Source organism: Chanodichthys erythropterus, chromosome 7 (assembly GCF_024489055.1).
Source record: "Chanodichthys erythropterus isolate Z2021 chromosome 7, ASM2448905v1, whole genome shotgun sequence".
NCBI lineage: Eukaryota > Metazoa > Chordata > Actinopteri > Cypriniformes > Xenocyprididae > Chanodichthys > Chanodichthys erythropterus.
In genome coordinates, this window is record NC_090227.1 from 13,031,749 (window position 1) to 13,053,193 (window position 21,445).

A 21,445-nucleotide genomic window follows, 5' to 3' on the forward strand; every position below is an offset into this window, starting at 1 on the left:
TTTTCAAAATGTATTTAAACTTGAGTGCTGCGTTTTTAGAACTTGAGAACAACTCGAGTGCCATGTCATGCACGAGATGCTGCAAAAGGGGCGAGCGCAATGGTCAAACACGTTCGTCTGGCAATGGTTTAATTCTAATTTATAATTTTAGACGTTCAGTTGTTATGCTTTCAAATTATATGCATTACATGTACCTTGAATTTTGCGCGTATCATATTTTTAAGAGAGATTGGTGGCCTATTTAAAATGCATCTCCCACACTTTTCAGATAGGTCCCACATCTGAGCCTTTGTGCGACCTAGTTATAATAGAAAGCTGAATATAGGAAAGCTTATATTTTATTTTGGTTATATCTCGTGAATGGAAATTAATTGTAATGTAAATGTAAAATTCATATCAAATGTTGTTGCATGCTGAAAGTCCTGTTAAGTTTTTATGCAATTCCATGGTGTGTTTTGTCTTATGTAATAGCCTCTTGTCTTTTCAATCAAACTAAGGATATTTGGATACAAGAATATAAACTTTGTTTTGACTTTTTATTGAATTGTTTGTACACAGATCTGCCCAGGTCATTGGTATAGCTCCACATCATTACATAGTAATTTTTAAAATTAAATTGCAAATTAATAAGTTAAGCAAAACAAAAGTGTTTAAAAAAAATGTATGTGTGTGTATACATATATATATATATATATATATATATATATATATATATATATATATATATATATACTCAACTGCAGACACTGAAGTGACATACACCATGTGGTACAGTACAATATACAGTACAACAATATCCCTAAGTGTGGGTGTATGTGTGGTTTAAAAAGAAATAGAAAATATACTATCCATCCATGTAATACCAATACAAGTAAATTAAATCTTTTGAGATTATGCTATATTTTTATGATACTATTTTCCATGTACTTCAGGAAGCTATAAAGCTATATGTCTCTGTAATAATAATTATATATATCTTTTTTTTTTTCTTTTTTTTTTTTTTTCTTTTTTTTTGGGAGACTTGGAGAACACAACTTGATTGCAAATAATAATGCAAATAAGCAGTAATGTTAAAATGCTATGTGTTACTGATTGGAAGCAATGGAAAATATATCTCTTCTCAGTTAATAGAAGAGTTTTGTAATGTCATGATGGCATTATTGTCAGTTCTAGTTGCCACTAGAGTTGTCAGGCCAACAGTAAAATCTCATTGGTCCAAAATCCTTTCTCAAACATCTTTATATTAAACATTACATTTTTTCAGACTGGCTGTGATTGTGTGGTGTTGGGCAGTCTTTTCCCTTTCAGTGTGGACAGACAAATGACTGGTTAGAACACATGCTGCAACAAATTTAAGCAAAGCAAAATTTGATTATTTGCTGTTATGAAGCAAAATTATCAGATTAACACATAATCTGTTGTGAGGCTATCTTCCAAATGTAATATATGGAATGTACAGTACTGTATGAGGGAAATCTGTTTTATTGTTTCTCTCTAATACAATGTTTTGTAAAGAAAAATAAATTAACAATATAATGTGTTCTTAGTTTTAATTTGTCTAATTTTATACACTAATTTAATTACTTAGTTCAACAAACAGCATTGTTTTTCCAGGGCATATAAAGAAAAAATGCAGAGTTAAGCTAATGTAAATACAGTGCACATACACATACAGTAACAGCTATTGATGTAATCATTCCTGGCCAGCGGCTGGAGAGATCATTACACTCGTCCAACCTCTAAAAATACCAAGGGTCCCAAGAATGAGATTATAGACTTTGCCAGAAAAGATACTGAGTAAATGATTATATGCTTTTGTGCAGGGTATGAAATGGTTGGTGCAATGTCAAGCCTAACGCATTTCACATAAGAGTTTTCCAAAATGGGCAACTCGTCATTGCATGAACACATCCTCATTGATTTTTTTTGGTACTATTCTACAGAGCATGGCACTGAGCTTTTAATTGGAATTTAGAAAAGAAGAGAGCATAAGAACCATGAAATTAAAGATCAAGACAGGATCATTAATTAATCAGACAGGTATATTATGCAAAGCAAAAAATGACTTTGTTCAGATAATGTGCTCCTGCTAACTGAATACTCAAAAAATGAAAGGGAGAGAAAAATCACTAAGAAATACTGCCGTAATCGACCCCTGACCTCCAGTAAAAGAGCAATGAACAGAAGAGTAGTTTAATGTATGACTAGATGAGGCAAATCTCACATAACTGATAAACAAGTTTTATAGCTGTTCTCTTGATCTATGCTTGAATCATCTGGTTGATCACTGAACTAAAGGCTAATGTAGTTCAGGTCCTTCTCTGGGTAAAAATGGGTGCAGATTTGAGTGAAAATTTCCATTACCTTGAGGAACTATTTTTGCCTTATCTGACATTTAGAAATCACTTTAGCTAATGTAGTCAGATTGATTTAGTTATATTAAATAATATTTTGACTTGTAACCTGAGATGTTCACTCATCAAGCATATTTCATGTACATGATAAAACATCTGTACAGTGGACTTTGCATTATATTTATATATATATATATATATATACATATATATATATATATATATATATATATATATATATATATATATATATATATATATATATATATATATATATATATATATGAACAGATGCATCTGATTGTCCATCCCAAAAAGAATAGACAATCTTGCATATACTATCATGCAAATGTTGTTGTGTTCAGTCTTGTTATTTGTTTTTATTCTACATAAAGGTGAATATAAAGTTTCACTTTCTAATAGTCTCAATATATCCCCCACTAGGTCTAAACGGGGTCATTACATAGACTTCTACTGTTTTTATATTGAGCTAGTTATAAATACTATAACCTAACCCTAAAACATTCTGCATTTTTACATAAAACACAAACAAATAAACCTTTATTCATCTTATTTGTATACTGTTTTTACAAATGTGGATGTCCCTCATAGGAGGTTTTAGGAAGTTTTGTCAGATTTAGCTTTTTGTTGGTACAAATTTGTCTCAAAAATATTGTTAAGTAGACACACACACACACACACACACACACCTACACACACACATACACACTTCTCTTTTTTCCCAAGAGGTGGCACTGTTGAGTTTTCAAAATGCCCATACTTCAACCAAGAACATCATTAACTTTGTCAATTATTTGATTTTTATTATTATTAATCGGAATTAAAAATGACAACTATAATGCGAATGTAAGTTTCTTAATGATAAACTTGGTACACCAAATAATTTAAAGATATAATTTCGCAGATATCATTTAAAGTTATCATTCTAACATGACTGCGTAATAGTTAAAATGTAAGAAATGCTTTGAATTAAAAGGATCTGTAGAATATAGGCGAAACGTAGGCTATATATATAACTGTCAGTGAACTGAAATAAATTTAGTGTTACTAAAGCAATTTGATTTTATATTTTGCAAAGAGTAGGACGAAAGAGTTAAATGTTCGATGCCCATTCAACTCTTTCCTCCTGCATTTCCAAAATGACAGTCAGCTGACGAGAAAAGTTTTGGTTTCCGAACCCATATGTTAAGGAGCTCTCAGATCTAGCGATCCCATTGGCCGGTGGGAACCTGACGTCACGGCAGCTATAAAACTCAGCAATGCTTTTAAACTCTTCTGTAGTGGGTCGAGTTTAAAAACTCTCTCAGCTCGATTTGTGTCAGCAGCATTTAGCGCACGTATTTCACGTTACACTTACCCGTTTAACCACGATGATTTCTGCTCTTGAGGAGTCACCAAAGTGTTAAATGTTTGAAATACACGGCCGCCGAAATCCACATGTAAAGAGAAGAGAAAGAGATCCAATGCATTTTTGCAATAGACTTTGCCAAGGAGAGCTCATAATCTGGAGTTAGGAGAGCACTGAAAAGTCCTGTGCAGTATCTGTTTTCCTGCAAAGAGTAAAGCATTTAAACATCATCAAGCTGGCTCACTCTCTTCCGACCCAGCCCGCTTTGACAGCTGCTCTTCACCCGCTCTGGAGGACGGTCAGCAGCAAGAGGATGGCATCAGAGCTGGCACTGAGCAGCTCCGACCTGCCCACCAGTCCCCTGGCCATGGAATATGTTAATGACTTCGATCTGATGAAGTTTGAGGTGAAGAAAGAGCCACTGGAGCCCGATCGCAGCATCAACCAGTGCAGCCGCCTAATCGCCGGGGGCTCCCTGTCTTCCACCCCGATGAGCACGCCCTGCAGCTCAGTTCCCCCTTCGCCAAGCTTCTCGGCGCCCAGCCCTGGCTCCGGGAGCGAGCAGAAGGCGCACCTGGAGGATTTCTACTGGATGACCGGTTATCAGCAGCAGCTCAACCCCGAGGCGTTGGGCTTCAGTCCCGAGGACGCGGTTGAAGCGCTGATTAACAGCACACATCAGCTCCAGAGCTTCGACGGCTATGCAAGGGGGCAGCAGTTTAGTAGCGCAGCCGGACCGGGAGGCGCCATGGCCGGGGAGGAGATGGGATCCGCAGCTGCGGTGGTGTCTGCAGTCATTGCCGCCGCTGCAGCGCAGAACGGGGCACCTCACCACCAGCACCATCATCATCACCACAGCCACCACCAGCAGCACCAAACTCCCGGGGTCCCGTCCAGCAACAACTCCTCTGCCATCCACCACCAGCACAGCCACCTGGACGATCGCTTCTCGGACGAGCAACTCGTTACCATGTCCGTGCGTGAGCTCAACCGGCAGCTGCGCGGCGTCAGCAAAGAGGAGGTGATCCGACTCAAACAGAAGAGGAGAACCCTTAAAAACAGAGGCTATGCCCAGTCGTGTCGCTACAAGAGGGTCCAACAGAGGCACGTACTAGAGGGTGAGAAGACCCAGCTCATGCAGCAGGTGGACCACCTTAAACAAGAGATCTCCAGACTGGTGCGTGAGAGAGACGCGTACAAAGAGAAGTACGAGAAGCTGGTGAGCAGCGGCTTTCGAGAAAACTCATCGAGCAGCGACAACAACCCCTCATCCCCGGAGTTTTTCATGTGAGTTCCCTGAAAAAAAAAAAAAAAAAAAAAAAAAAAGGCTAAAAAATAAATAAATAAAGTTTTTAAAAGTTTTTTTTTTCTATCTCTCATTGTTTTGGGGGTTGTAAGATCAAGGCTGACAACTTTTTTATCGCTTTTATAAAGAACTGAATCAGTTCTTGAGTTTTGGGGGCTTGTTGTGCAACCAAACTTTTTTTTTTCTTTATATGCATTTATATTATTCTTTTAAATTAGTTAATATTTTGATGTGTATGCATTTACACTCATAATATTGACCTTCATTCACCTTTTGCATTTTTTTATTGCCATATATATATATATATATATATATATATATATATATATATATATATATATATATATATATATATATATATTATTATTTATTTTTTTTTTTTTTGCTTTTTTTGCTTTTTTGCCAAAGTCAGAGGATTTTCCCCCATTATCATCTCATGCCTTCTGCTTGCTGTTTTGTGACTTTACATGAGAGACATTATTGCTATATAAAGAGACATGTCATTGAAGTGCCTGCATGCTGGACATGTATGGTCTTTTTGTTCTTTCTTTATTCCCCTCCGTTTTTTATGCGCTTGAAAATGAACTTCTACTTGGAAAAGAACTTCTGCTCAGCATGGCATTCATACATTTCTTTCATTTCCCGATCACTTTTTTGGAATACGGACTAAAAAAGTGAAAGGAGCATCATGTCATCATCCTCCCCATGAAAAAGTTGATCCATGCAGTTTCCATACATTTAATTCTCTGTTGAGAGCCAACTGGAAGCAGTATTTCGAGGGAAAGAACAAGGACCTGGTTTCTGAAAGGAATTCTCCCTCTGGGACTTAAACAATGTTGTTGCTAAAAGCGGTTTGTGTATTTAATGTCAAACATTTGCATTTTGATAAAAATGGAATGGAATGAACTACTTTTTTTTTTTTTTTTTTTGCATCATATAAAAACAGTTGAAGGTAGCCCATGCCACAGGTTGACACGAAGAAGGAAGAGTGACTTAGAGTTTAGATGTTGCCTGTTCATTTTGTTAGAATTTTGGGAAGGCTCCAAGTTTGCATACAGCTGGATTTTTATCATGCGTAACTTGAGCTTTTTTGCAGCATGTACTTGCAGTGAAAACAGCAGTTTGACAGTTGTAGTTCATGTTGTAGCCTGCCATTTACTGTATTTTAAAACCAAAGTATTAAAGTAGAATTTCAAGTCAACATGGAAAATCATGCATTCAGAAAAGAAAAAAAAAATATTTGATATAAAGTCTGACCTATTTGGAATGAGTTGCACTAAATGTAGCTTGTAGCAAATTATATATCACATATTGGAATCTATCTAGAACGCTAATTTAAAAGGCACCCGTTATGGCTTTGCTGAAAACTAAAGGATATAATCTTATTTAGTTATATATTGTCAAGCAGGACTCGATTCTTTCTTTCTTTCTTTCTTTCTTTCTTTCTTTCTTTCTTTCTTTCTTTCTTTCTTTCTTTCTTTCTTTCTTTCTTTCTTTCTTTCTTTCTTTCTTTCTTTCTTTCTTGTTGTTAATAAATTCATTATTTACATGGCAATAATGTAGTAATCAATATTAAAATGTCTGGACATTGTTTTATGGTCAGGGATTGATACCCTGCTTGTATAAAATCAGGATATAGCGTTCATCAATAAATTCTTAAACCTATGTTAATTATTATTTTTTTCATATATATTTTGCTGTGCAAAATTATTTTACCCACTAACCATATGTGATGTTCATATATGCTTATTTTCATTTCATACAATTATATGATATGCAATAAAAATGCAATTTGGGCCACTTAAAGTCTGTTTTCTCTGGATGTTGTTTGTTAAAGTTGTATTAGGTTTTTTTAATGACCATTAGTTGTTTTGATCATAATTCTTGCTAGAAGCATGATTTTTTTTTTTTTTTTTTTTTTTTTGTCTTATCCAGTGCATGTATTGCACTAAACATGTTTGGCGTCTCAAAAATTGATTATCTATCGTAAGATTCAGACTCCTGAAACTATGTAAATAGCATTCGCTGTTATCATATAGTTGTTTGGCTCAAAGGACAACCATTTGCTAACACCACAGAGCGCTAATTTTCTCAAGATATATGACAATTTTACTACAAACACTATCATAAACTCATAAGTATTGTCTGGAAAAGACCACAGAATTACAGAGCTGCACTAGCACATAATGTTTAATGGAGTTTTTATTTTATTGCAGACAATGCTCTAACATTCCAAAGTTTGACACTGTCTCAGTGCATTGGACTTTGCTTTATGTTTAGAATGAAGTTATAGCGTCACTGTAGGTGTCACCTTTTTACCTTTAATTTAGTGTCTCACAAGAGAAATTGTGGATTACTTAATGAAAGTAAACTCTTTTAACTGCATGGGTGCAGGCTATGTGTGCTGTGTTGCACAGATGTGAAACTCCTGGAACAGCTATGTTGTTTAGGTCTTGAGTTACAAATATAAGAGAGTCATTTAACAGTGAATGTAAATGGTTGTAGTGCAGTTATCAAAGAACAGCATGTTTATGCATCTGCATGGGGCATGCATGTTTATTTGAGGGCAGAGCTGTATGAGCATCGAGCAAGAGGCATCGAGTATGTGTATGGTGAGTCGTAGGCGTGTTCTGATAGTGTGGCGGACAGCAGGAAAAAGTCTGTGCTAAATGCAAATAGTAAAACACAGAGAAAATTAAGCCACATCCACAAATTTGCGCAAACTATGCTATAGTTTTTCAATGTATACAGAATGTTCCATTTTCCTATTCATCGTCTTGTGTTAATAATTTTGAATATTGCTGGGCGTAAATAGTTGATAAACTCAGATTGATTTTTTAAGGACATTTTGTTTACCTTTGTATGAAAAACAAATTAGGTACTGAGTTGGCTCAAACCTTGATCTGGGTCCTGAAGCAACATCAGTTGAGAACCACTGTACACTAGTGAAAGTGTTTTTGGAGGTCGGACTGAACATTCACATCCTGTATGTGTGCAAGACTTTTTCCACTGTTAGACATGTCATCAGCTTGGAATTATAAGGTTCTATCTGACAAATCTTGTCAAAATTGAGTTATTCACATGTTCCTATTCTGTGTCAACTTACTTCCATTATGTGATGTTTTTATATATATATATATATATATATATATATATATATAAAAATATATATATATATATATATTATTTTAAGCTGGGTACTTTTTTTTTTTTGTCTATCCACAAGGTATGTAATGTAAAAACTTTGAAGTTCAATATCTCAAAACTGCTCAGAATGCAGATAGAACCTTATAATTCCAAAGTCACGATCTGACCACCACTGATGTAAGGACATTAGTATTAAAAATCATTAGAAAAAAAACTCAAGACATATACAAAAAATAGGTGCACACAAAGAAATGTCTAATTAAATATATCTTTATTCTTAATCAAGATTCAGAGTGCTCAGTTTGTTCATAGATTTGTTCTTTATTTACTGATTCTCCACCCTTCCTTCATGTGAAGGAAGCGGCTTTATCGTCCACCTCTCCTGAAACAGAGCTGTGGAGAAGGGAACAAGAGATCAGGCAAGAGAGTGTTGAAATGATTTTCCCAATGATTAATTGCTCTGAAAGGGTCCAGCTTGAGCTATTAAAAAATTATAAATTATAAATCTGTATTGCTGCAGCAGTGTCCATACTGGGTTTTTAGCATGGATGCAAAACCTGCAATTTATAACAAATCTGTCTGTCATGCGTACTTAATGGAAAATGTTCAGTTTTAATACTTTGAGTTGCCAAAACTCTAAACATCTTCTGAAGAAATTAAGGAAAACACAAGTTCAAACACTACATTCATTTGCTTTCTCATTGCTTTCTTCAGTTTGAAATGTATTTATATTTTCCTAAAACATTTACTCTTTACGGTATGTAAAATCTTGCTGTTACAATTCCTACACAATGATTTCATTTTATAAAAACCTTTATTTATTTATTTATTATTATGGTCCCACTTTATATTAGGTGGCTTTAACTACTATGTGCTTACTTAAAAAAAAATAAGAACAATGTACTTATGTTCATATTGTATTGTAAAACACTTTTGCTGCTATTGAGGTGGGATACGGGTAAGGTTAGGGACAGGTTTGGTGGTATGGGTAGGTTTAAGGGTGGGTTAAGGTGTAAGGGATGTGTCAACAGTGTAATTATAGATGTAATTACAGAAATTTATTGCAGATGTAATTACATGCAGGTATTTTTAAAATATAATTACAAATGTAAAAAACATGTATGTACACAATAAGTGCATTGTATCAAATGATTAATTTAAATGTACGTACATAGTAGTTAAGGCTACCTAATATAAAGTGGGGTGATTATTATTATTTTATTATCTTTATTCATTGTGGAAGAGAAGGGGGAAACTATAGCTGCATCTCATTTTGGAGGCTGCATACTCCGGAAGTCGCATTTGAAGGCTGTATACGTCATCGAGGTCGTCTCATTTAAGAAAAGTAACCGTTAGATTGCAAAGTAAGAAATATATGTATTTTACACCTCACATGGAATGACAGTCAATTTTATTATAGTTACTTTTCTTAAATAAGACATCCTTGATGATATATGCAGCCTTCAATTGCAACCTGAGAATGAGACACAAAATGAGCCAGCTAATCTCTTCATTAAATCAATCAAAGAATGTTGCACTGAGTCTCTGTAAAAGCAAATCCAAGCATTAGTGAAGGAGTATTTCATAGTGTGTGTGTACAGAGGATGCGTGGAGGTCAGTGAGAGAGATGTAGAAACGCGCACAGTCATTACAGAGATCTTTACCCTCAGGGGAGACCTTATTCATTTCCTGTACCAGTCCTTAAGTCATACACATACACATATAGGCATGACACTCTTCCTATGGATACACAGCTACCTTTCATCCATTTTCACTTTTAATCAGCTAACGTCTAACAGATTTGTTCATCAAATTTTGCCCAGTGATTTTGCATTATTTTGATTAGTTGACTGAATGCAATTACATTGTTGTCAATATCCATGTTTGTTGCTGGCTGCGCTGCACTTCTGTTGGTGTAGATGTTACGTCATGACACTCATGATAGATAGATGGATAGATGGATGGATGAACAGAGCAGTTTTGGAAGTCTTTTGGCTTGTGGGTGACGCGGGTGAACTTGAAAGAGCTCTCGGAAAGATGTGCACACACTTTGAAACTGTGTGTCAGAGTATTGGGGTTTTCCAGCGATGCACAGATGCAATAAAGATGAAAATGATGCATGTGTGATACAGAGCGCGAGTGAGACATCATCGGATAAAAGGTCTTTACTTAGTCTTTTATCTGGACTGTGAGATCTATTTTTAAATTATTATTAAATTAGTTTACAATTAAAACAGTTGTTTTACAATAATGTGTAATGAACATCAGTTTAGATAAATATTACCTTTAATTTAGACAGTATAATTCATCATACAGCTTTCTTTTTTAATAAAGAGGTTCTTTTTTGTAAGCTGAAAGTGTGTTGACATTTGTCAATAAATGTCTCTACTCCAAAATGTAGAGAGAATAGAGAGAATACATTTGCTGGCATTTTCTGTGCGCTTTGTAAAATCATCAGTAATCTTCATCATCTTCATCATTCAGAATCTTTCTGTTATTTGATAATGAACTCTTCGGTACTCTCGAGTAATTTTATACATTTGCAAATGTATAAAATAAAGTCACTGTGATTAATATTAATTAATGTCTGAACATTTTATTCTTTTATTTTATAAATGGTTAGTGTTGAGCTTTTGATATAAATGCTATATTGTCAGTTTTCATTTCATTCATGGGGGGAAAAATGTTTTCGAAGCTGATCATTGTGATGTATAGCTTAAATGTTTTATTGCATCTACAGACAGCATTACAAATAAACACAATGCATCCTATATTTTTTGCAAAATTATCAAATTTGTAATTTAGACATCTATTTTTCTTCAGCAATTGGTGATCATTTTTATGTTTAAAATTAATCAAAATAGTCATAGAAACATTTCTGTGGAACTCTTGTTCTTCTTTATGCAGAGACCAGCTATGGCCCTTAAAGTACATGCGATACTTGCATTTCCTTGTTAAACGTCCGTGCATGTTGATTTACTGTAGCTGACTTAAAGCCTATAAATAATCTTTGTCCTCCAGTGTCAATAAAACTGAATGCTGTTTATTTTAAATCTTAATAATTTCTGTTTTTATTTTTTTTTTAGCATTCTTTTTTTTTTTTTCATCGCCTCACTGGGTGATAGGTGTAGTGTATGTGTCTTTTGCCTTTAAATCATTACATTAAACTTGTTCTTTATGTGAGGTAAATTTGACATTTAGGTTTGATATAACCTGACAATTTTAGATCAGTTTTACATTTTCTTCCTAAACAGCATATTCTCGTATTGCTGTTTAGGAAGAACTCGTTTTGAAGCGATCATTTATTACGACTGTATGTCACAATGAGATTAAAATATCTGGAGTGTAATGTGTATATTACATTGTATTGGGATGACAAAATGCATGACAAAAACTATGTTCATCACACACCATACTGTCACACTTTAATTATAGCATGAAAACAAAGTGGTGTTAAAATAATTTAATTTGTATTATTATTATTTTCTGCAGGCTGATGTATAGGTGCAGATCACATTATACAACCTGACTGTATGTGAGTGTGTATGCGTGTTTGAAATATTTATGTCTTGAAAGTGCGAGTGGAAATGTAGACTGAACAGTGGAAAATAATTGTCTAAAAACATTTCTCTTAAAACAAACATCAATATTGTGGTATTCATCATATTATTGGAATATTAGACTACATTGAAAAATTTTACTTTTAAAATTCCTTTTTTGACACAGGACCATATAAAGTGAGAAGCTTCTGAGGCAAAATATATAACATGTCCTACTGCAGGACATGTCAACTTTATAAACAAAAATATTGGATGTCACTTTCCAAATTAAATGGCTAATGGATGAAGCATTATTTAATTACTGTAAAACTAGACTGAAGAATAGATTGTTGCATCTTCTGTTATTTCATTATAGATGCACACCTCAGTGAAACCTATTAATCAGAAAAATAATAATGTCAGATGAAGCTTTTTTCCAGCGCAGATTAATCAAATATGAACAACTTGCAGTTATTTGTCTCTGACTGTTCATGTTGTTATATAATATATTTCAATAATATAATAATATAAATTCAGCTTAGTACAATCTCTTCACAAAGATCATTTAGAAACAATGTGTTAAAACACAGCAAAATCAATTTTCCATTTAGTTTATGTATTATGACATCTTCCCCCTCCCCCCTCCTCTCTCTCTCTCTCTCTCTCAGGTCATCTAGAAAGTTCCTTCATCTGTGACCGTGAGCTCTCTAATCCTGGCCTTGATGAGTGAGGTAAAACAATTCCACCTGTATCTCTGACACATTACAAAAAGCAAACAAACAAAAATTGCCAGTCTGGAAATGAACACAAAATTAGCATCATGATTTTAAATTCAATGTTATAGATATATATATATATATATATCTATATATATATTTATATATATATATCTATATATATATATATATATATATATATATATATATCAAATGATAAAATGATAAAATGCAGTGATCCTTTCAACTCTGTATCTCATTGCGCCTGAATTATAGGGCAATCTACATTTTGATTTTAAAATAACATTGACAGTACCTAATGCTTTACCTGATGTATACCTTACAGTTAGGCTGGTGCTTCCTAAAGTGCTGTACGAAACATTTTTCTCACTTTACACTTGAGTAAAAGCAAGTGTAAATTCACCTTCCCATAGGCCGAACTCTCAGTGCTGGGGTGATGGATTTCTGTAAGCCCAGTTGAAGCACAATCCATCTTTCTCCAGGCTCAGTGTGTACTCTTGTAGGACTACACCAATGACATCTCACTGGAGCACCTCGTGCACCTCGCTCCTGGGTAGGGGCTGTTCTCAGAGCTGTCAGGGATTAAGGTGTTTGTGTGGAACATTGCTGAATCATAAAAGGGCTTTTAGTGACCAAAGTTCTCCATGTACACTGCGGCCCAACCAACCGTGATTGATTCAAAGGCGTTGTGCCTTTTAGAACAAGACAAAAAGTTGAAGATCTTGTGTCCTATGTTTTGAATTTAAATGCATATATATATATATATATATATATATATATATATATATATATATATATATATATATATATATATATATATAAAACAAATGTACGAAATAAAATGGATAGATTTAGGTTTAATCTGAATGGATGAGTCAGATTCAGAGCTGCTTTACATCGTACTTACAGTACAGTACTTACAATGTGGTGCACAGTGGTGCTTATGAATGTGGATATCTGTGCAGCATTTCCCGTGTCCTCTTTTAATAATACTTTTAATAAAAATGAAGCCATTAAATTAAACCATTAAATTACAATTGACAAAAATATTGCAGTATTTATTATAAATTATTTATCTGTGCATGCCATTTTTTTTTTTTTTTTTTTTTTTTTTTTTTTTTTTCCATGTGGCCTCATAATCTTTAATCAAAATAACTTCCCATTCCTTTTGAAATGACTCTTCTCTGGTGACGTGTTTACTGGTGCGAGAGTGGGACAACCTGTCAGTCAGTTGAGAGTCCGCCCTATATTTTGTCTTGGTCTCAAAGCCATTCACTCGGATATACGTCAAAATCAGAAAGAAAAAACTATCACAACTTCATGCCGACGTTAAATAAGCAAACTGGATTACGATTGTTTCAAACTTGTTTCCCAAGCTCTCCTCCTTCTGCCATTTTTTAGGCAAAAAAGATAGTTCTGCCCCAACTCAAACAAATGGTTGTGTCAGTTTTATTTTTGAAATGGTCGGGGTGTTCAAATAAATGCCACAGCACCATTCGCACACAGTCACATTGTTTCCACTTTCAGGGAAATTAACCTGCGAATTGTTTACTTATAGTTGTTTGTCTGTGCATATTAAGATGGAATAGAAGAAAGTATGGTTACACTTTATTTTGCAGTACGGTAGTTATATTGTAATTACTAGTACTATTAATTAATTACATGTAGTTACTATAGAGTTACAGGTTAGGTTTTGGTTTAGGTTAGTTACTTGCAATTATGCAAAATATACTGTTATTACTATAGTAAGTACATGTAGTAATGTGTAACTATGACACAAATAAAGTGTTACCGAAAGTATTTGAAATCCAAAAAAAAAAAAAAAAAAAAAACTCTAACTCTTCACCTTTAAATGATGAACAAGGTAAAGAGTTTACCCAGATGTTCTTGAATCTTTGTCAGGTCTGTTGAAGGTTTACCCTTTAGTTTTCCCTCACTTCAAATCCAATGTCCATTTAGCATGTTCCTCTTTCTCTCTCATACTAATCTTTATAATGAGGATGAGATGTTAATGTCATGTCGTCCTTCCCATAATGCTCTGTGTTCCCGTCCCCATTGTCTTTAAGTAGAGCACAGGATCAGGGCTGGCCAGGCTCCAGCCTCACTTAACTCCGCCAGGGAAAAATGAGACGGAGCTGTCGGAGATGACAAGGACAAATCAGCGTTCAATGAAGTGCTTTAAGTGCTGTTGTTTCCAACAGCCATCGGAGCAGCTGTGAATTAGTTGCCCTTTAGAGGCGGCCGAGGAAATTTGCTGGATAAACACTGAGGAATGACAGGACACAGAGAACACAGGAATGAAAAACATGATGATAGATGTCTTACATAAACCTGCACTGTTATCGCACACAGGAGTGTGGGTCTTCTGAAACCAAAATGATGAAGGCATCTTAGTAGACAGGATGTTACACAAACATTGGTTTTGGATCTGTCTTCCTACCTTGTTATACTGCCTGAGAAAGCAGCATTTTACAGGATTTGGACACAGTCTAGGACTGGGACTGGCATAGTGCATGTTGTTACCATAAAGAGACTTTATCCATGTATTTAAGAAAACACAAGTGAACAATGATTAGCCTTTCTACGTAAGCTTTGTATTAGTATAAGAAAGGAGAATAATTCTTGTCTTTAGCAAGGAAACTTTTTTGTCACATGACTCAGCTTTCCACTGCGATTGTGGGTGTCATTCCGTGTAATTTTGTCATAAGAGTTTGACGTTTCCTTTCAAACAATCCTAACTTAAACAATACAGTAAACAAAACAACTGAAACCTACTCTTAAAATCAGAGGGCAATGATTGGTTGATAAGAATGTGGTTGAAGTCCCAATCTGAAGCGTGTTTCCCATACAATGATGTAACTTGCTATCTAACTTGCCATCGTAGTGCAATGTGTCATTGTAGAAACTGACTAGCTAGTCACAGCTGTTTTCCTAGAGTTAAAACCACGCAAATTTGCAATGCTATTTTCAATGCTATTCGTTAATATTTGTTGGAACTATGGTTTTGGAAAACACTCAATAATTGAACTAATTTAGTAAACTTGTGATCATAGTTGGCTTACGATGCTTTTGGGAAATGCACACCTTGTTGGTTCGGATGTTTAGGGCGGTGTTGTAGGTCAGCTCATTCGAGTCAGAGTCAAGGCAAAGACCTGAGTATTCAGAATCAAGAATGCTCTAAAGTCCATGACAAGACCAAGACTATAAAAAATGGTCTTGAGTACTACAGCACTGGTTTAGGGACTGATTAGTATGTTTGTCAATCCAGCCTGGTCTCAATGTTAGTATGTAAAGACACAAAACTTACACTTTTGTACATTTGGATAGGTGCTAAAATGTACAATATGGACATATTGGCAGCATTTAAACGAAGTATGCTTACGTTTTTACAGCAAAAAAAAAAAAATAGATATTTATGAATCTTTCATGTCATCAAGATTTATGTATAATTTCCCTTTTATCATTGTATAGATAACAGTAAGATCCCTAAACCCCAACCTTAAATAAATAAAAATAAATACAGAATATTAAAATAAGAAAACATAAATGGACAGAAATGTGTAGGGAAATGACAATTTTAGCAACAATATAGCATTAAAATGATATTTTGAGCTGCTAATCCTACACCTAAACCTACCCATAACAATTTATTAAAACTACGTACTGTTATACATAAAAGAACAGACAAACAAGCATAATCACAAAAATTTATTTATTTAGAAAATGTCGAAAGTGGTACCAAAATTTGCTGAAATGATGATGAGTCGCAGTCTTCTCTGGTGGTAATAGTTTTTTTTTTTTTTTAATGGGGTACAGAGCAGAAAGTTATTAATACATTAAAATATGAATCTGGCTTCTCTCCGTGAAGGCACGCACTCATTTAAAATGTCAATCCACTAAAACACGGCATGTTGCAATCTGTGACGAATCAGGTGAGACAGCCAATAAGCGTTCGATATCAGTGCCATAAACCAGTGGTGCAACTTTCAAATTTGAATCATAACGAGCGAGGGCTTTGATCATGATGGTCGCTGCTGAGAATGAAGATGATGATCGCTGGATAAAGGGTTGAATTTGGATCTGTTCCTTGCAAATATGGATTCTAAAGATTTGGAGTACAGCGAACAAATAAAATTGATGTGATTCCTGAATTTATGTTGTGTTTTGGTGTATCTTATGGTTGTACTCCTGTTGAAAAAAACAGCATATGCTGGTTAAGGTAGGTTTTGAATCTGGTATGCTGGTTTGAGCTGGTTTATGCTGGTCAAGTGCTGGTCCTATGCTGGGTCTATGCTGGTCCTGGACCAGCATAGTACCAGCATTGGACAAGCATAGGACCAGCATAAACTAGCTCAAACCAGCATACCAGCTTCAAAACCTACCTTACCACCATAAAAAAAAAAAAAAAAAAAAAAAAAAAACAGCATTATGCTGGTTAAGGTAGGTTTTGAATCTGGTATGCTGGTTTGAGCTGGTTTATGCTGGTCAAGTGTTGGTCCTATGCTGGGTCTATGCTGGCTCATGCTGGTCCTGGACCAGCATAGTACCAGCATTGGACAAGCATAGGACCAGCATAAACTAGCTCAAACCAGCATACCAGCTTCAAAACCTACCTTACCACCATAACTAAAAAAAAAAAAAAATCAAAAAACAGCATTATGCTGGTTAAGGTAGGTTTTGAAGCTGGTATGCTGGTTTGAGCTGGTTTATGCTGGTCAAGTGCTGGTCCTATGCTGGTTCTATGCTGGCTCATGCTGGTCCTAAGCTGGTCCTGGACCAGCATAGGACCAGCATAGGACCAGCATACCAGCTTCAAAACCTACCTTACCAGCATAAAAAAATAAAAAAATAAAAATAAAACAGCATATGCTTGTTAAGGTAGGTTTTGAAGCTGGTATGCTGGTTTGAGCTGGTCAAGTGCTGGTCCTATGCTGGTCCAATGCTGGTCCATGCTGGTACTATGCTGGTCCAGGACCAGCATGAGCCAGCATAGAACCATCATAGGACCAGCACTTGACCAGCATAGGACCAGCATAAACCAGCATACCAGCTTCAAAACCTACCTTAACCAGCATATGCTGATTTTTTTTATTTTGTATGGTCCTAAGCTGGTCCTGGACCAGCATAGTACCAGCATGGACCAGCATTGGACCAGCATAAACCAGCTCAAACCAACATACCAGCTTCAAAACCTACCTTACCAGCATATGCTGTTTTTTTTTTTTTTTTTTCAACAGGGTTGTCAGTCTCTGCATAGGAGAAAATGCCTTAATTCTGTGTCAGACAGTAAACAAACTAAATATTACAAAATGGTTAAACAATTACAGAAATGTTCATTTCATTTTAAGGTTTTAAAGTGTAGTCTTGTTTAACATTTTGTAATCCTCCAAAACGAGTTTGTAGCACAAGTCGCAAACAGAAATGTTCAACTTAGTCTCATGGAAAGACATACCTGTGGCAACGTTTTCATGAGTCGCAAAAGTTTCCAAAAGAAATGAACACTAGAGGCAGTAGAACAGCAAGCGCTTTTAATCAGTCACAATTACAGGGTCAGATTATGGATTAATAATGTTATGTAAAATGTTAAATATGTTATGACTTCAAAGCGCTTTTTACCAGAGTGCGCGATTTGTAACGAATATATTTTGGACTTTGCATCGGTTAACCAGCTCCATATGTTTCGCTTTTCTGATATAGGCTGTGCTTGCTCGGTAGCTCAACTGATACGGAGTTGGACTTATGCTGTGTTCCAGGCAGGTTTTTGAGCCCGTAAGTCACGACTTCAAACCAGGACTCATGACCTTGTCGTTCGAGGCAAGTCACGCCAAACTGCCTGAGTGCAAGGAATTGTGGCGATATACTTTAACGACATACTACTTATCGTTTCAGACACATAACATTGTAATACATAATCGTGTGTGTATTATTTATCATTATTCTATTATTATTAATTTGATTGCAACATTATATTGTCCTAAATTCTATTTCTCACCTTGTACCACTTGCATAAACACCGCATCCATAGGGGCTGCCACTGTTGTTTTAGTGGGCTATGTGACATCAGAGCGCGGAACTAGGAGTACATCGATGTAGTACGAGTTCACGGGTGGGACGTCACGGGTTTGACTGCTGTTCCAGTGCACTTTCACGGGTAGAAGGTTGGAACGTGGCATTAGGACGAGGAAGGCGTGGGTCAAATCCAGGGAAAAATGAGTCATGGTAAAAGAGCTTAAAGATGAGAGATCAAAACAAGCTAAAACGGCATAATTACGGATGCATTTTATTTCACATTTGCTTTTAATAATACTAAGTTTAGGTGTAGTGTTGGTGGTACATTATTTTAAAAAATAATGGAGCATACTTTTAGAGCCACTCACCGGACAAAATTTCAAATCAGAACTATGGTGATTCATATAAAATCCAACGTCATAAAAACGTACCATATTCACATTTATCTGTTCCGGCAAAAAAATTAGCATGCTTTTAGTGCCACTCAGTGGACATTTCACATTGAAACTGCAGTGATATGTAGGCTATGTATTGGTACTTTTTTTTTTTTCGACTCGCAAAAACGTTCACACAGGTACGTTTTTCGAATGAGACCAGGCTCGAAATGTTATTTCATATTAAGTATATTAATAAACTGCATTTAATAATTGTGACTAAAAAAATGTATTACAATAGAATCAAAACAATGCCACGATTTTCATATTAATACATGAGAATTCATACACATTCACACTTGGATATGTAAACAATTTACATTTTATTGCAGTCAGTACGCAAGTATTTTACGTTTTAGTTCTATAAATACGTCAATATTGTACGTTTTTGTGTGTATGAAAACGTAAGTAAATATACATGCAGTAGAATGACACTTTACATAAAAATAAACACGTATTCTCATGAGATCACGATGGTCAGTGATTTGATTGGAAATTGGGACTCCATATTGAATGGAGCCAGAATACTTTACAAGTTAGCAGTCGATTTTGCTGGACTACTCCTGAACCTGCTAGTTGCAATGTAAGCAACCACAGAGATGTAAGCCTAAAAGCAAAGTCTCTTCAGAAGCAAAGCAAGTTATTACAGTGCACAAAAGGTTCATTGTAGTGAAAAAAGATTCTTCAGATTATTAAAAAGTTCTTCACTCGAAGAAAAAAAATGGTTCACAGAAAGGATCTTTGGGGAACCCAAAATAGTTACTATATTGCATCGCTACGAAAAACGCCAGTTTGGAACCTTTAATTTTAAGAGTGTAGTCAATTTTGAATTTATGTTGGCTTTAATAAACATCTTCAGATCTACTGAAAAACATACACACACACTGCATCAAGGTGACCGTGATGTGCCAAATTGTATTTAGGTGAAAAAATCTTCAGTTAACCTACAAAAACAGAAACACACTTTGGTGCATGTGTTGAAGAAAGTTCGCCTCATGGGCTGCCCTGACTCCTCCATCGCACATGGCAATAGTTCACTCACCAGTGGGGGGACAAAAGGACACTGTAATTGCTGAGGTAGGAGAAAACGAACAAATCCCTGGGAGAACAGTGTGAACACACGACATCGACCATAGGGAGGGTGAAGTGAGATGTGACTGGTGGTTGAAACTTTTCTTCCACTGATCTGGTCAGTCTCGCTGATGGAGTGTCATCTGCTAACGGTGGTGCCAAAAACACTATATATCACACCCACCACACTTCTGTATTTCTGCAACACCTATCTCTTTTAATGTAACAACTCTAATAACTGGGCACTTAAATGAAATCAGCCTGCTCCTGTATCTGATGAAAGACTGGGTATCACCAACTATCTTTAGATAATACATATGGCAAAAATATGTTAATTCAAAACATGCTATAAGCTTTGAATTTATGATTAAAACTAAAATTGCAATCCTGCTGCAGTCAGTTCCTCTTGCACAGTTTGCTTTACGTTGGTTGCTCATAGAAACGGCTCACTGAGGTTTTTTTTTTTTTTTTTGAGAAGATGCACATGTGCATCAGACTTCACTTCTGCAAAGTTGCTGTTTTTTCAGGATCTCATGATATGACGTATAAAAATGCGAATAACAGTTTGATAATTCCATCAGTTGCACTTTGTCTTAACATTGTGGCACCTCCAATTCTCCAACAATTTTTATGCAATTTTATATATATATATATATATATATATATATATATATATATATATATATATATATATATATATATATATATATATATATTGTCACATCACCCAGGCACCAAAATGTTTTTGGCATAACAACACAACTTTCTATAAAGCTGCATTACTTAAAAGCGCTGTACAAAACAGCTTGGCTTGATTTACTACAGAGATGGAAAGTCACTTTGTACAATGTCCATGTACAGTCAGTGTTTAAAAAATCTGTAAAGTGTTTTAAAAATCAGTAAAATAAATAAATAAAAAATCCAATATGTTACTGTAAACAATCACATAATTAAAATAAATGGTTTAAAACTGACAAAAATGTCAAATTCTTAGAATTATGTTTTGATGATCATTGCTGTCCAAGTACTTTCTGTAGATGTTCCTATAATATCTCTGTTAGAGACTATTGAAGTGATTAATTAATTCAAAACCCGTCCAATTCAATGCTGGTCCAGGGTCACTCTGTGTTCCAGCAGGACAGGACGACCCAGACTTGCTGTGTCCGCCCGATCTTCCAGCCACCTGCTCCAGGCGGAGGAAACTAGAGACGGAGGTTGACAGTCTATATTTAGATGTACAGGCAGCAGACGCTGTATTTGGGCTTTAAGGTTAAAAATATGGATATCTATGTACAGTCAGGCCAGAGTACAGTACGATGCATTGAATAACGTCATCACCCGAGTTTATTTTAGCTTAGTGGCTTCAATTCTGAGCTTCTGATCAGTGTGTGTGTGTGTGTGTGTGTGCGTGTGCGTGTGTGTGTGTTTTGTAGAAGAGCCTAACTTCCCTTTTCCTTAAAGGCCTCAAGAGAGTAAAAA

At 35.4% G+C, this 21,445-nt stretch overlaps 1 protein-coding gene across 3 annotated transcripts in view; it reads left to right on the forward strand.

Moving 5' to 3' along the window:
* Positions 1 to 2,811: 2,811 nt before the first annotated feature.
* mafa (MAF bZIP transcription factor a) overlaps positions 2,812 to 21,445 on the forward strand; it is a 143,554-nt gene continuing 124,920 nt past the window's right edge. For 2 of the 3 annotated variants that reach the window (XM_067389026.1, XM_067389028.1), the window contains exons 1-2: positions 2,812 to 5,010; positions 12,384 to 12,446. In XM_067389026.1, the coding sequence (XP_067245127.1) occupies positions 4,037 to 5,010; positions 12,384 to 12,411 (1,002 nt within the window). In that variant the 5' untranslated portion in view covers positions 2,812 to 4,036 and the 3' untranslated portion in view covers positions 12,412 to 12,446. Of the gene's footprint in view, positions 5,011 to 12,383; positions 12,447 to 14,518; positions 14,756 to 21,445 lie in introns of those variants that run through there. The other variant, XM_067389027.1, reaches the window with a different exon arrangement.